Here is a 16,397-nt window from a genome sequence, read left to right on the forward strand (position 1 = left end):
TGCGCTTCGAGACCGCGCAGACCATGGCATCCACTTTCGGACATGCCAGGAGATCTTTGGCAGCTGGGTCCAGAGGGTACATGGCTGCCAGAGCCCGGCCCCCCTTTGAATGTGATTTCTGGGGCATCCCATTCCAGGTCAATTAGTTGCTGGACAGCTTGTAATAGTGGGAAATGGCGGGAGGTCTGATGGAGTCCCTCCAAAAGTGGGTTTGTCTTAGGTTCCCCCGAGGCACTTGTGCCCGGGATGGCCAGCTCTTTTTAAGCTGTGTGTGACCAGGTCTGGAAGCTCGTCCTTGGTGAAGAAGCATCTCATGGTTCGATGGGGTTCTGTCCCCGGAGGGAGTTCCCCTTCCTCCAGGGGTTCTGACTCCTCATCTGAGATGTCCGTGTCCCTGAAGGTGGGGCTTCTGGGCGGTGGGATCACTTCCCTGGGCATAGAGGGTCCTGGCATGTTGAGGTCCTCTGGTGGAGCCTGAGGCCGCATTATAGGAGGCCCTGGTTGCATGTGGACGAAGGTATGCAGACCTTTGAAGAATTCCACCCAGGAGATAGATGCTGGGTCTAGACTAGGGGGCGCCGTGTCCCTGGGGAGATTCGTTTGAGGGGGTGTCCCACTGTGTAATGCTAGGTCCGGCGTACTGCTCGAGAGGCTGAGGTCCGGTACCGGCTGAGGAGGGCCATGAGTTGGGTCCCCTAGGGCCTCTTCGCACTGTACACACAGGGCCGTGGCCTCCTCATGCTGTGCAGCTCTAATATGGCATGCTGGGCAAAGGCCCTGAGCTTTGAGTTTATTTTCCGGTGGTGCCATGGCTTGTGCGCTCCAGTGTACGTCGAAGTTGCGCGCGTAGGTTTGGTGCGCGCGTGCCAGGAGATGTGCGCACTGTTGTGCGCACAGGTCGAAATTATGCGCCCGGCACAGTTAGCATGCCGCTTGTGCGCCCGGTACTTGTGCATATGACGTTGTGCGCACAAGGTATTTGTGCGCATGGCTCGTCTCTGTGTGCACGGATCGAAACGGCAGACAGGGCAGCGAACAGAGCCAAAATGTTGACGGCGACCACGTGGACAATATGATGACCATCTTGGAGGGTCTCCACATGGGAAGGCCCTCGGATCTGACCAGTGTCTAGCCCTGCTAGGGCCGATCAACCCGGTGGCACTGGTCCCGGCTGGCGACCTGTGAGTCTCCTTGAGCTTCGGAGAGCGGAGACTTTTAAATAGATTTCTACCTTACCTTGTCTCGGCGCTTCCCGGTTTCGTTCCGGGATGTCTCCGGCTGTGGGGGGGAGAGGGAAAATACCTTCACCGCCACGCTCGAGGTTGCACCCGCTGCCTCTCAGCCTCACCCGATGTCGGGGGCTAGGTCCCCGCCAGGGTCGGCCGCCGGACCAAGGCTTACCTCCGAGGGATCGCGGAAATCACCTCGGGAAATCTCAATTGGGGGAGGGACCCAACTGGTATCAATGCAGGAGAGTGGGGCTCGTCTGTAGAGGTAAGATTTCTTCTTAATTTGGATTTCTTTGGTAAAATTTACTCTAATGCTGTGCTAGCGTGCATAGAGTCCCTAACTACTATGGAGACGGAAAATACAGAAGAGCTGCACTTCCTGCAGGGGTATAATGTACTACAACTGATGTCAGATTGAAATGTGATGCGTCTCCAACTGCTATCAGGAGTACAGTATACCCATTGGTCCTGAGTCCATCTGCTACACGCTAGGAAATACCCTGTTGTTCTTCATTTTAACCTGCAGACTACTCTTTAACTATTTGCAATGCTTTACACTTTTCAGTAATCCAAGCAATAATCTTAGGTGGCATGTCAAGAGTCATTCTGCATTTACAGTCGTTTCTCTATCCTTAATTTCTTTCTCCAAAGACAGATTTTCATTTTAGAACCAGAGGAAAATTTTTTATCCTGTAAAATAGGAGCCAGGAGTAGGAACAGGAGGATCCTGGCTCTCTGTCTCTCTCTCTCTCTCAAATACACATCCCTCAGCACTGATTCCCCACCCCAGTCAATTCCTCCTCCTCATTTCCCAGCCCCAGCAAAATCCTCCCTCATATTCCTGTCCAACCAATACCTGCTCCCTGCTGCCATGCTGGCCGACTGGGGATCAGCAAGAAAAGGAGCAGAGGGAGGGAGGGATGCCCCTGTGCTCATGCTCAGTTTCCTGAGATTCTGCAGAGACCCACAGAGCTGCAAAATATACAGGAAGGACACTGCAGGAATCCACTAGCTGTCTCTGGCGTGCTCCAAGGCAACTGCTAAATGCAGCATACCAGCTCAGCTTCTTGGTGTTACTTCCAATTACGGTTACCTCCTGCTATGACTAGCTCTCTCCTATATAGCCTGCACTCTTGGAAGAAGAATCTCCCTGCTGGGAAACAAGAAGTGAGGCAGAGGAACAGTCAGTGTGTAGCCATACATGGGAGAGAAGTTCTGTGCCTGAAGTCTCTCTTCTGTCTCCCCAAATCTGGGATAACACCCAAGAAACCACATTGAAATAAAGGTACTGCAGGTATTTTAAATTGCCATACATTCCCCGTTTATTATTGTTTTTCACAAAATGTTAGTAAATTCTTTGCAGGTTGTAATACCTTTTTATTGGATTGACATAAGAATTAAGCTAGTAAAGAAAATATGCCCAGACCTCAAATTCCTTCTTCAAATACTGGCCTTATAAAAAGGTATATCACAAGGTACAGTCCAGCAACTCAAAATGATTAATTTACATCATTGAAGATAACCCTAGCGAAAAAGATAGGCCTCCTTTATATAACAATTATACAAGAAATACAGCCCCGAGAAAAAGACAAGCCTCCTTTACCATCACATAGTGATTAGAACATCAGGGAAAAACATAGGTCTCCTTTACTAGTGAACAACAAATACAGCCTGGGAATAGCCCTCTTTTACCACTAGGCACTGATTTTTGCTAAGGCTGTAATCACTGTAATGGTAAAGGACACCAGTCTTTTTCCCAGGCTGTAATCATTGTGTCTTCGGCTGAGGCTACTGACAGGTTTTTACCACAAATTGCTCTTTAAATTCTATAGAAAGTGGAAGCAGAAGCTCTTTAAAACAAGACACATGGTCTGAAAATCCTAAAGGTGAGGAGGAAAGTCAATTGATCTCAAAGCTGTGGCTTTACAGTAATAACTCTACCTGGTAGATATTAAAGTCTGCAAGTTGAACCACCACAGAGCTGGACATCAGTTTGACCTCTGGTTGCTGGAGTAAGAGGGAGGAATCAGCAGATGTTTCTTGAGGTACCTCCTCCTTATCTGCATGTTAAAAAGAAGAGTTCATATCCAATAATCAATTTCCATTCCTTGAGTTTTTATGTATTATTTATTTTATTTATTTAACTTCTTTTACTATACCGACACTCATTTTACTGCTTTATGTTTTCTATATCTTACTTCTGTTTTATTATGAATGCTTTTACTGTAATCCGCGTTGAATACGGAAATTGCGGAATATAAAACGGTTTCACTAATTAAATTAAATAGAGAACAATCACTGGAACTTTAATGTCCAATACAATTAAGAACATAAGAACATGCCATACTGGGTCAGACCAAGGGTCCATCAAGCCCAGCATCCTGTCTACAACAGTGGCCAATCCAGGCCATAAGAACCTGGCAAGTATCCAAAAACTAAGTCTATCCCATGCTACTGATGCTAATAATAGCAGTAGCTATTTTCTAAGTCAACTTAATTAATAGCAGGTAATGGACTTCTCCTCCATGAACTTATCCAATCCTTTTTTAAACACAGCTACACTAACTGCACTAACCACATCCTCTGGCAACAAATTCCAGAGTTTAATTGTGCGTTGAGTAAAAAAGAACTTTCTCCGATTCGTTTTAAATGTGCTACATGCTAACTTCATGGAGTGCCCCCTAGTCTTTCTATTATCCGAAAGAGTAAGTAAAGGAAAATTAGTTCTTACCTGTTAATTTTCGTTCCTGTAGTACCACAGATCAGTCCAGACAGTGGGTTGAGCCTCCTTTCCAGCAGGTGGAGACAGACTAAAACTTGAAGGATGCCCTATATCAGGACAGAGCCTATCCTCTACCCCTTCAGTATAACGTATGTCAAAGCATAAAACAACAAACCCAAGAATAGGATCAAGCAAGTAACTGTAAAGCTCAACAGAGTAAATATAGAATAATATAGAAAACATGGTATACCTATACGCTCTTGCATCAACTTGGTATAAGAAAACGACCAAGGCTTCTGGTGTAATTGCTCAGTAATCTTGCACAAAGAAATATATGGAAATCTGCAGACCTGCAAGAAAACAAGCTTCGAGAGGACAGAAGACAGACAGGGAAGGGCGTCTGGACTGATCCGTGGTACTACAGGAACAAAAATTAACAGGTAAGAACTAACTTTCCTTTCCTGTACGTACCCGGATCAGTCCAGACAGTGGGATGTACCAAAGCTTCCCTAAACTGGGTGGGACCGAGACAGTCCCGCTCGAAGCACTTGCCGCCCAAAGGAACCGAACACCGGAGCGTGTACATCCAGATGGTAGTGCCGAGCAAAAGTGTGCAGAGACGTCCAAGTGGCAGCCCTGCAAATCTCCTGCGGGGAGACAGATTGACTCTCTGCCCACGAAGTAGCCTGAGAATGCAGAGAATGGGCCTTCAGACCCTCAGGAAGCGGACGACCTTGACAAAGATACGCCGAGGAAATGGCTTCCTTCAACCACCGCGCAATCGTGGTCTTAGAAGCCTGTTTACCGCAGTTGGGACCACTCCAAAGGACGAAGAGATGGTCCGATTCCCGGAAGTCATTGGTGACCTGGAGATAGCGAAGCAAGACTCGTTTTACATCTAGACGACGAAGGTCGCCACCCGCCGTACCAGCAATCTCCTCCGGAGAGAACGCTGGAAGTTCGACCGACTGGTTGACATGAAAAGCGGAGACAACCTTAGGCAAGAAGGAAGGAACCGTCCTGAGAGAGACCCCGGAATCCGAGAAACGCAAGAAGGGCTCCCGACAGGACAGCGCCTGAAGCTTGGAAATACGGCGAGCAGAGGAAATAGAGACCAGAAAGACAGTCTTCAGAGTAAGATCCTTGAGCGTAGCGTGGCGAAGAGGCTCGAAGGGAGCCGCACAGAGAGCAAGAAGGACTAGGTTGAGACTCCACGACGGACACGTGGCCTGAGAGGGGGGGCGGAGGTGTCTAACGCCCCTCAGGAAACGAATCACGTCAGGGTGAGCTGCTAAGGCATGACTGTCCACCCAATCCAGGAGAGAGCTGAGGGCAGAGACTTGAATGCGTAGAGAACTGAAGGAGAGGCCCTTAGAGAGACCCTTCTGAAGAAAATAAAGAATCAAAGGAATCGAGGCGGAGCGCGCAGGGACACCCGCCTCCGTACACGCGGACTCAAAAACTTTCCAGATGCGCACATAGGCCAGAGAAGTCGACTGCTTCCGGGCTCGCAGCAGGGTGGAGATGACCTCCTCCCTATAACCTTTGCGCCTCAGGCGACGCCGTTCAAAAGCCAGGCCGCAAGACAGAAGCAATCAGCCTGGTCGAAAAATACAGGCCCCTGCCGGAGGAGACGAGGGAGATGACAGAGGCGCAGGGGCCCGTCCACCGCTAGATTGATGAGATCCGCGAACCACAGCCTTCGCGGCCACTCGGGAGTGACGAGAATCACCGGTCCCCGGTGGAGCTCGATTCTCCTGAGAACTTTCCCCACCAGTGGCCATGGGGGAAACACGTACAGAAGGACGTCCGCTGGCCAAGGTAGAGCCAAAGCATCCACGCCCTCTGCGCCGTGCTCCCTCCAGCGGCTGAAGAACCGATTGGCCTTGGCATTGCCCAGAGTCGCCATGAGGTCGAGGTGAGGAGGACCCCACCTGTCCACTATCAGAGCCATGGCCGCGTCCGAGAGCTCCCACTCTCCCAGATCGAGCAACTGCCGGCTGAGGAAGTCGGCTTGAACATTGTCTTTTCCGGCGATGTGAGAAGCCGCAAGGCACTGTAGGTGACGCTCCGCCCAAGCGAGGAGACGGCTGGCTTCTAAGGCTACCAGGGGACTGCGAATGCCCCCTTGGCGAATGATGTAGGCCACTGTGGTGGAGTTGTCGGACAGGACTCGTACCGCCTTGCCGCGGATCAGGGGAAGGAACTCCTGAAGCGCCAAGCAGACCGCCAACGTTTCCAGTCGATTGATGTGCCAGCGCGACTGAGTCTGCGACCATGTTCCCTGGGTGGACTGAGAAAGGCAGACTGCACCCCAGCCCAACAGGCTGGCGTCCGTGGTCACTATCGTCCACTGTGGAGCTTGAAGGGGCATCCCTTGCAGAAGATGAGGAAGAGACAGCCACCACTGTAATTCGTCGGCAGTAGAATCCAATAACGGAAGGACTACGTGGAACTGCTCCGACACTGGCTGCCAACGGGACAGCAAAGCTTTCTGTAATGGATGCATATGAGCAAAAGCCCAGGGGACAAGGTCGATGGTAGAAGCCATGGATCCCAGGACTTGGAAATAATCCCAGGCTGTCGGGGAGGGTAGGGCAATCAAAGTCTGGACCTGATCGATCAACTTGAGGGCTCGCGCCCGAGGTAAGAAAACGTTGCCTACTCGGGTGTCGAAGTGGGCTCCCAGAAATTCCAATTCCTGGGAGGGCTGAAGCTTGCTCTTGGAAAAGTTCACTATCCACCCGAGAGAGGCAAGGAGCTCCAAGACGCGATCCACCGCCCGCCGGCAAGAGGTCTCCAACTTGGCCCTGATGAGCCAATCGTCCAGATAGGGATGGACGAGAATCCCCTCCCGGCGCAAGGCCGCCGCTACTACTACCATGATCTTCGTGAAGGTGCGAGGAGCGGTCGCGAGGCCGAAGGGGAGAGCTCGAAACTGGAAGTCCTGGTTGAGAATGTGGAATCGGAGATACTTCTGAAAGTCACGGTGAATGGGAATATGAAAATAAGCTTCTGCGAGATCGAGGGAAGCAAGGAACTCTCCGGGGCGGACCGCTGCAATGACCGCCCGCAGGGTTTCCATGTGGAAGTGGGGGATCTTGAGAGCCCGATTGACCCTCTTGAGGTCCAATATTGGGCGGAAGGACCCGTCCTTTTTGGGCACGGTGAAGTAAATAGAATACTGGCCGGCGCCAATTTCCCTTTCTGGGACTGGGACCACCGCTCCCAGATCCAGAAGCTTGGAGAGAGTCTGGACCACCGCGTCCCTCTTGGCCCGGCCGCAAGGTGAGAAAAGAAAGAGAGCTGGAAGTTCCCTGACGAGGTCAAAAGCGTATCCGTCTCTGATAATGTCGAGGACCCACTGATCAGACATGATCTTGCCCCATTCCTTGAAGAACAGGGAGAGGCGTCCGCCGAGGTAAGGAACCGAGGAATGGGTCGGCTGAACTTCATTGCGTGGCAGGTTTAGCGGCGGCATGCACGGGCTGGCCCTCGTGAAAGGGCTGTCTGCCACGAAAGGACTGCGACCAGGACTGCGCACAAGAAGACCCCCTCGCAGAACCGCCCCGCCCCCGAGAAGCGAAGCGACGCTGGCCCTGAAGCGAGAGCAGAGGCCGCGAAGGATCGGGAAGACTTAGGGCGGTCTTCTGGGAGCTTATGGACCTTGTTGTCAGCCAAGGGGTCCATAAGCTTCTCAAGATCCTCGCCAAAGAGCATCTTACCTTTGAAGGGCAGCGTGCCCAGCCGAGTCTTCGAGGACTGATCAGCCGACCAGTGGCGTAGCCAAAGGCACCTCCGGGCCACCACTGCCGAAACCATCGCCTTCGCCTGGACACGGACCAGATCGTAGAGGGCGTCCGATACGTAAGCAGTGACTGCCTCCAGACATTCGGCTTGTTCTGCCTCACCTGGCGGAAGCTCCCGGGCGCAGAGTAACTGTTGGACCCATTGGAGGCCCGCTCGCATCATGAGACTGCTACAGCAAGACGCCCAGACCCCAAGGGCCAGAACGTCGAAGATGCGCTTCAGGTGAGCCTCCAGCTTACGATCTTGTGAATTCTTCAAGACCGTGGAATCTTCCACCGGAATCGTGGTGTGCTTGGCCACTGCAGAAACATAAGAATCCACCGATGGATATCGCAACAGCTCCAAGCCCTCCTCCGGGAGGGGATAGAGCTTATCCATCGCACGCCCCACCCGAAGCGCACCCTCAGGAGCCTCCCATTCCCGCAGGATAAGGAGCTTAAGCATGGGGTGGAAGGGAAAGGCCGAGGCCGGAGCCCGGAGCCCTCCCAGAACCGGGTTCATATCCTTAGGGAGCGAGGCCATGAGATTATCCACGGAGGGACTCTCCAGACCCAGCTCCTGCAAAACAAAAGGGAGGAGGGGCTCTAATACCTCCTTACGAAAAAGACGGAGGGCTCTAGGGTCATCCCCCTCTGGGGAGGGGCATCCGCCGAATCAGAGGAAGCAGCGGGGTCCGAGGACACGGGAGACACCGGGGGGGGGGGGGGCACCCCTGGGACCACCCGCACCCGAACTGGTCCCTGGGGCTCCGCGGCCGGTCCAGTGGTCAACGGCGCTGAGCGAGGGATTTTTGGCAGGGGGGGGCTATCGTCCAGCTCATGCAGGCTAGCTAGATAAGATTTGTGCATGAGGAGGACGAAATCCGCTGAAAAAGGGACCCTGGATTTGGCGGGGGGGGGGGAAGGGGGGCGAGGGAAGGTCAGGACCCCCCTTCCTGGGCACCCGCGGGGGGAAAATCGGGGGTTAAATCAAAAAAATCTGGCCCCCCAGCCCCAGGGAGCACTGAAATCGGCCCTGATGAAAAATCCAAAATGGCGGCCGTTCCCAGGCTCTAACGACTCGGGAAAGGCCTAGCCATGCCGGGAGGAGTGGAGCCCCGGGCTAAATTTGCTTGTCCTGCCGAGGAGGGACCTTCCCCACCCGGCAGGCAAGCAGTGCAGAGGCCCTGCCACGAAAAACGCGAAGAGGGCAGCCCGCAAGAAAGGCAGGCTGCCAGCCGGGACATAGCTAAGCCGTGGCTAAAGAACAAAAAGCTGAAAAAAAAAAAGCTTGATTGACAGCCTGCACAGCAGGAGAGAGCAGGCGGGAAACCTGCTGCCTTCTGCTTCTCTGGCTGCCGGTTCTAGCCCTACTCTGACCAGAAAAAAATAAAAAAGCTGGTCAACTGCTGCAAATAAGTTAGAGGTAGGTGAGTACCTGCAACTTATTGAAGTTTGAAACTTTTAAACTCCTTTTTTTTTTTTACTGAGCGCAGCAGCGGGTTAAAAACCCTCTCGGCAGCCAGAGGGGGAACGAGGCCCAGAGAGCGTCGGTCCCCACACCTGGAAGCGTCCACGGACTCAAGACTATGCAGGGAACCCCCTCCTGCAAAAGGAGCAAAGCCCCCCTGAGCCGGGCAAGAGCTGGGAGACGGACGTCTCCCACACAAAAACAGTAAAAGCACTAAAAGAAGGCAAAATTTCCTTCATAGATTTTTTTTTTTTTGTTTCTAAAACAAGCGGGAATCAAAGAACTACTTGCTTGAGCCAAAAAAGAAAGAAGAAGAGGCTGACTAGCCTACAGCAGAGAACCGAAGGGGAGATGCTGCACCTGCTGCAGACAGACGAATACTGGAGGGGTAGAGGATAGGCTCTGTCCTGATATAGGGCATCCTTCAAGTTTAAGTCTCCACCTGCTGGAAAGGAAGCTCAACCCACTGTCTGGACTGATCCGGGTACATACAGGAACAGATTCACATCTATCCCTTCTAGACCTCTCATCATCTTAAACACCTCTATCATATCCCTCCTCAGCCGTCTCTTCTCCAAGCTGAAAAGTCCTAACCTCTTTAGACTTTCCTCATAGGGGAGCTGTTCCATTCTCCTTATCATTTTGGTAGCCCTTCTCTGTACCTTCTCCATCGCAATTATATCTTTTTTGAGATGCGGTGACCAGAATTGTACACAGTATTCAAGGTGCGGTCTCACCATGGAGCGATACAGAGGCATTATGACATTTTCCGTTTTATTCACCATTCCCTTTCTAATAATTCCCAACATTCTGTTTGCTTTTTTGACTGCTGCAGCACACTGCACCGACGATTTCAATGTGTTATCCACTATGACACCTAGATCTCTTTCTTGGGTTGTAGCACCTAATATGGAACCCAACATTGTGTAATTATAGCATGGGTTATTTTTCCCTATATGCATCACCTTGCACTTATCCACATTAAATTTCATCTGCCATTTGGATGCCCAATTTTCCAGTCTCACAAGGTCTTCCTGCAATTTATCACAATCTGCTTGTGATTCAACTACTCTGATTAATTTTGTATCATCTGCAAATCTGATTACCTCACTCATCGTATTCCTTTCCAGATCATTTATAAATATATTGAAAAGCACAGGTCCCAATACAGATCCCTGAGGCACTCCACTGGCCAACCCCCTCCACTGAGAAAATTGACCATTTAATCCTACTCTCTGCTTCCTGTCTTTTAGCCAGTTTGTAATCCACGAAAGGACATCGCCTCCTATCCCATGACTTTTTACTTTTCCTAGAAGCCTCTCATGAGGAACTTTGTCAAACGCCTTGTGAAAATCCAAGTACACTACATCTACCGGTTCACCTTTATCCACATGTTTATTAACTCCTTCAAAAAAGTGAAGCAGATTTGTGAGGCAAGACTTGCCCTGGGTAAAGCCATGCTGACTTTGTTCCATTAAACCATGTCTTTCTATATGTTCTGTGATTTTGGTATTTAGAACACTTTCCACTATTTTTCCTGGCACTGAAGTCAGGCTAATTGGTCTATTTATTTTATTTATTTATTTTTAATTTTTATATACCGGAATTCCTGTATACAATACAAATCAATCCGGTTTACATGAAACGATAAGTTGCCCTGGTCTGTGAGGTCCGACCGGAGCTTTTTACAAGGAACATTGAACAGAAACAATAAACCATTAAACGTTTTCGTATTTTAAAGACAATTAGCGGGTTAGACATTGCAAAATAACTGGTGGACAAAGAAATTCCAAGTTCTGTGATTTGACTAGGTTAAAACCATGTGCATAATAATTACAGGAAGATAGCAATAAACTAAATACTTTTACTCTTGGGGGTACAAAAGAATAATAAATAAATATACAAATATATAGTATATGTAATGAATGACTATTAAATAACTTGAGAGTAAATAAGTATTGAATTAAATATATACAGAAATGGTATTAGCATATCTAATATGCATCTATAGTTTCTCTATAGTTTCTCGGATCGCCCCTGGAGCCCTTTTTAAATATTGGGGTTACATTGGCCACCCTCCAGGCTTCAGGTACAATGGATGATTTTAATGATAGGTTACAAATTTTTACTAACATCTGAAATTTCATTTTTGAGTTCCTTCTGAACCCTAGGATGCATACCATCCGGTCCAGGTGATTTGCTACTCTTTAGTTTGTCAATCTGGCCTACTACATCTTCCAGGTTCACAGTGATTTCGTTCAGTTCGTCTGACTCATCACCCCTGAAAACCATCTCCGGAATTGGTATCTCCCCAACATCCTCATTAGTAAACACGGAGGCAAAGAATTCATTTAGTCTTTCTGCAATGGCCTTATCTTCCCTAAGAGCCCCTTTAACCCCTCTGTAATCTAATGGTCCAACCGACTTCCTCACAGGTTTCTTGCTTTGGATATATTTTAAAAAGTTTTTATTATGAGTTTTTGCCTCTATGGCCAATTTCATTTCAAATTCTCTCTTCGCCTGTCTTATCAATGTTTTACACTTAGCTTGACAATGCTTATGTTTTATCCTATTTTCTTCAGATGGATTCTTCTTCCAATTTTTGAAGGATGTTTTTTTGGCTAAAATAGCCTCGTTCACCTCACCTTTTAACCATGACGGTAATCGTTTTGCCTTCCTTCCACCTTTCTTAATGCGTGGAATACATATGGACTGCGCCTCTAGGATTGTATTTTTAAACAATGTCCATGCCTGTTGAACACTTTTAACCTTTGCAGCTGCACCTTTCAGTTTTTTTCTATTTTTCTATTTTTCTCATTTTATCAAAGTTTCCCTTTTTAAAATTTAGTGTTAGAGCTGCAGATTTACTTATTGTCCCCCTTCCAGTTATTAGTTTAAATTTGATAATGTTATGATCACTGTTGCCAAGTGGCCCCACCACCGTTACTTCTCTCACCAAATCTTGCGTTCCACTAAGAATTAAATCTAAAATAGCTCCCTCTCTTGTTGGTTCCTGAACCAATTGCTCCATGAAGCAATCATTTATTACATCCAGGAACATTATGTCTCTAGCAAGTCTTGATGTTACATTTACCCAGTCAATATTGGGGTAATTGAAATCTCCAGACACCAAAAGTGCAGAAAAGAATTTAGTCCAAACCACGTAGTTCAAAAAGCTCTACAGAGCGTAAACAGTTTTTATTCTTGAACGGCAACTCCACTGATTCACAAAATACCAATTTAGACCGCGTCCCCCGACACGGTCCCGTGTTTCGCCTAGGGCTGCATCGGGGGGGAGCAACAATTTTTACATGGCACTGTAAATAAAGTATATACAGGTTAGGACTTAGAGCTGCAAAATACCGACACATATCTTATTTCACAAATATCTAACATACCTGAATGCACAGCAGTTTCAAAATTGGCAGGGAGCGCCCACTTGGTGTTACTGTGTTAAGGTAAAAAATCCACCTCTGTTCAACTCGTCCTAACTGTTCACTATAGTTGCCTCCCCGGGGTGAACGGGGGACAACCTCAATAATGCGGAAGGTCAAGTCAGCGGGGGTCTGGGCGCGACCTCCTGCACTCTGGCCGTCGGTTGCCAGTATTCAGAATGATTAAAACACGCATAATTGAACACTGTTCTAACATCCGCCACTCTCGTGAAAATGAACCACTTGTGTTACACTGGATTCAAAGGGAACATACTCTTGCTGACTTGACCTTCCGCATTATTGAGGTTGTCCCCCGTTCACCCCGGGGAGGCAACTATAGTGAACAGTTAGGACGAGTTGAACAGAGGTGGATTTTTTACCTTAACACAGTAACACCAAGTGGGCTGAATCGGGAACTCGAATGGCATTTATTTACATAAATCGGTGTGGGATCACCAGAAGACGCGCTTGCTGTTTGTACTGCTAGTTGCGCCTCAGGAACGGGGGCCGCTGTGATTGGCCCCTCCTTGACCATGTGACCTGTCAACCTGATTTCGCGCCAACTCCGTGAGGTTTAAATGCCTGTCTGTACGTAAGATGGACGCGCTCCCTGCCAATTTTGAAACTGCTGTGCATTCAGGTATGTTAGATATTTGTGAAATAAGATATGTGTCGGTATTTTGCAGCTCTAAGTCCTAACCTGTATATACTTTATTTACAGTGCCATGTAAAAATTGTTGCTCCCCCCCGATGCAGCCCTAGGCGAAACACGGGACCGTGTCGGGGGACGCGGTCTAAATTGGTATTTTGTGAATCAGTGGAGTTGCCGTTCAAGAATAAAAACTGTTTACACTCTGTAGAGCTTTTTGAACTACGTGGTTTGGACTAAATTCTTTTCTGCACTTTTGGTGTCTGGATATTATTGAAGTGCAGTATTCTTTGCTCTGTGGTGTTTTGGGTCTGGAAGTACCTTTTTGGAGCTCTTAATGGCAGCCGACGACCAAACCTTTAGCTACACCGAAGCGGAGTTCAACGCAGTACTAACGGATCAGCAATTCTTTGATGACCCCGCCACCGTTGAGATACCTACTATCACCTGGTCGGATGTAATTAATTTACAGAAACGTTTTACACGAGCAGAACTGCATGCTTTAACCCTGGTAGAGTATTGCAGGGTGCGCAGGATCCCACGGGGCCTCCGTGTACAAAAAGCCCCTCGATTGCATACAGATAACCCTGCATTTATATCACGTTGGAATCAAATTCTTAACAAATGTTCCTTTGACTTAATGGTACTTATTATAGAAACTACTAAAGTATTGCAAACCACCTTACAAGAAGAACTGTCCACACAGTTGGAAGCTATTAAATCTTCTACTCCGGTTGAGGTGTTTGACCGGGAGTTATGTGAATTTCATGAGAACCATACCAAATTTAAAACGGAATTAAAAATCGCAAAATATAAAAAATTTGTTCGGGACGAGACCGATTACACATCGGGGTTTGTATACCAATGGATGGCCAAACCTCGCCAGCAACAAACATCCAGAAAGGTGACCTTTGCCCAGGACTCCTCTGGGGATTCCTCAGGCGAAGAACTTCCTGCACGTTTCAAACAAACACGCGGCGAGGCAGTAACAACCATTACACGACCCGAAAATACAACGGCATCTTCACGCTATGCCTCTATAGCTTCTTCTTTTTTGGACTCAGGTCAAAAACCGCCGGACTCCGGACAACCACCTCGTCAAGACCGCAATCAACGATCACGACCCCGAGGCAACACTACCCTGACTCAACGTGTGACTCGAGCCACCAGTCAGCAATCGGACCTGTGGCATTAGAGCCACCAGCCATCTTCAATCTGTCATCTCGTCATTTGTCCAAAGATGAAATTGGAGTCTTGGGTAAAGGTCTATCGTTTGTCCCCACAGTCAGCTTTAATTTATTTGATCTCAGAATACATTTATACCGCTTCTGTAGGGCTCTGAAGTTGAAATTATTTTTTGCTGACACTCCTGCTACACGAGATGATTCGTTGGTATATCCGAAATTGAGATGGATGCCTCCCGGTACCCCTGATCCGCTTATTGCCGCCTTTGAGACTTCGGTCAATCAAGACATATGTGATTTAGTAGCTAATCGTCATTACACTTGCTTTAACCTTTCTAAATGTGAATATGCGGCTATTAAAGTTTTGGAATGTGATCAGAGTATTATAATTAAGCCCGCAGACAAAGGTGGGGGTTTAGTGGTGCAGGATGTTGAACAGTATGAGGCTGAGGTCTATCGTCAGCTACTTGACCAGTCTTTTGATTTCCCATTACCGGGTGATCCCACACCTGATTTGGTACATCAGATTAAGGAAATTGTACAGGATGCAGCAGATGCAAAAATATTGACCTCTAGGGAAGCTAAGTTTTTGGTAATTGACTTTCCGAAAATACCGGTGTTTTATACCTTACCCAAGGTCCATAAAACTTTACATCATCCCCCTGGTCGCCCTATCGTGGCAGGGATTGGGTCTGTTTTGGAGCCGCTGTCACAGTTTGTCGATTTATTTTTAAAACCTTGGGTCCCAAAAATCCATTCCTATATCCGTGATTCTGCTCATTTAATTACCATCTTAGACAATACACCCCTTCCTCCTACCCCCTTCTTTTTTGTCACCCTGGATATAGTCTCTTTATACACCAACATTCCGCAAGCTGAGGCGTTAAAAATCATTGAAGAGACTCTGAATTTACGCCAAGCCCCATATCGGGTCCCCACGTCATTTTTAACCATTCTGGCGAAGTTAGCCTTGACAAAAAATTATTTCCGGTTTAAACAGTCCTTTTTTCAGCAAATAAAGGGCACGGCGATGGGGGCTACTATGGCCCCCAGTCTGGCGTGCCTTTTTGTGGCTCGATTCGAAGAAACCTATGTATATCTGTCTGAAGGTTTTCAATATATTACTCTTTGGCGTCGGTTTATTGACGATATTTTTTTGGTATGGCAAGGCACTGACATCCAGTTTTTTCTTTTTTTAGACTGGTTGAATTCATGTGATCCGAACATTCAGTTTAATTTTGTAATTAATTCCTGCCAAATTCCATTTTTGGATATTTTAATATCTGTCTCTGAGAATCGTTTTATCACCACTATTTACCGTAAAGAAACTGACAGAAATACTTTATTGTCTTTTCAGAGTTGTCATCCACGAAATTTACGGCGGAACATACCGACTGGGCAATTTCTGCGTTTGCGCAGACTGTGTTCCACTCGGGCTGAATTTGTATCCCAAGCTAAGTTCATGACTGAGAGATTTTTATCAAGGGGGTATCCGCCTCAAGTAATAAAGCAGGCCTTTAAACGGGCACTGTATGTCAACCGGGACTGGTTATTCCTTCCACGTTCTCATTCATCCGAAAATGTTAATAATTGTATTATTCCTTTTTCTACTTTGAGTCGTCAGGTCACCACCATCATTCGCAGACATTGGCAGTCTCTTTCATTGAATCGCCTTTTTCAAGGACCTTTAAGGTTTACTTACCGTCGAGGGCGCAATCTCCGTGATAGACTCATTCATGCAGATCTCAATCTAGACCCAGTGGTTCCTTTAACCCCAGCCATACATCAACCTTGTGGCCATTGTACAGTGTGTCAGTATACTGTAACCTGCACCTCCTTTACACATCCTATCACTGGTAAAGTTTTTCCACTCAGGGCCCCTTCAAACTGTACCTCTAAAGGAGTAATTTATATCATCAC

The 16,397-nt window shown here is 47.9% G+C and overlaps 1 protein-coding gene across 1 annotated transcript in view; it reads right to left on the reverse strand.

Annotated features, from left to right (window-relative positions):
- The window catches only part of UHRF1BP1L (UHRF1 binding protein 1 like), a 373,911-nt gene that overhangs the window by 230,657 nt on the left and 126,857 nt on the right, over positions 1-16,397 (reverse strand). Inside the window, exon 11 of the mRNA XM_029597381.1 lies at positions 3,171-3,289. Coding sequence (XP_029453241.1) covers positions 3,171-3,289 — 119 coding nt within the window. The remainder of the gene's footprint in view (positions 1-3,170; positions 3,290-16,397) is intronic.

This window comes from Rhinatrema bivittatum, chromosome 4 (assembly GCF_901001135.1).
Source record: "Rhinatrema bivittatum chromosome 4, aRhiBiv1.1, whole genome shotgun sequence".
Lineage (NCBI taxonomy): Eukaryota > Metazoa > Chordata > Amphibia > Gymnophiona > Rhinatrematidae > Rhinatrema > Rhinatrema bivittatum.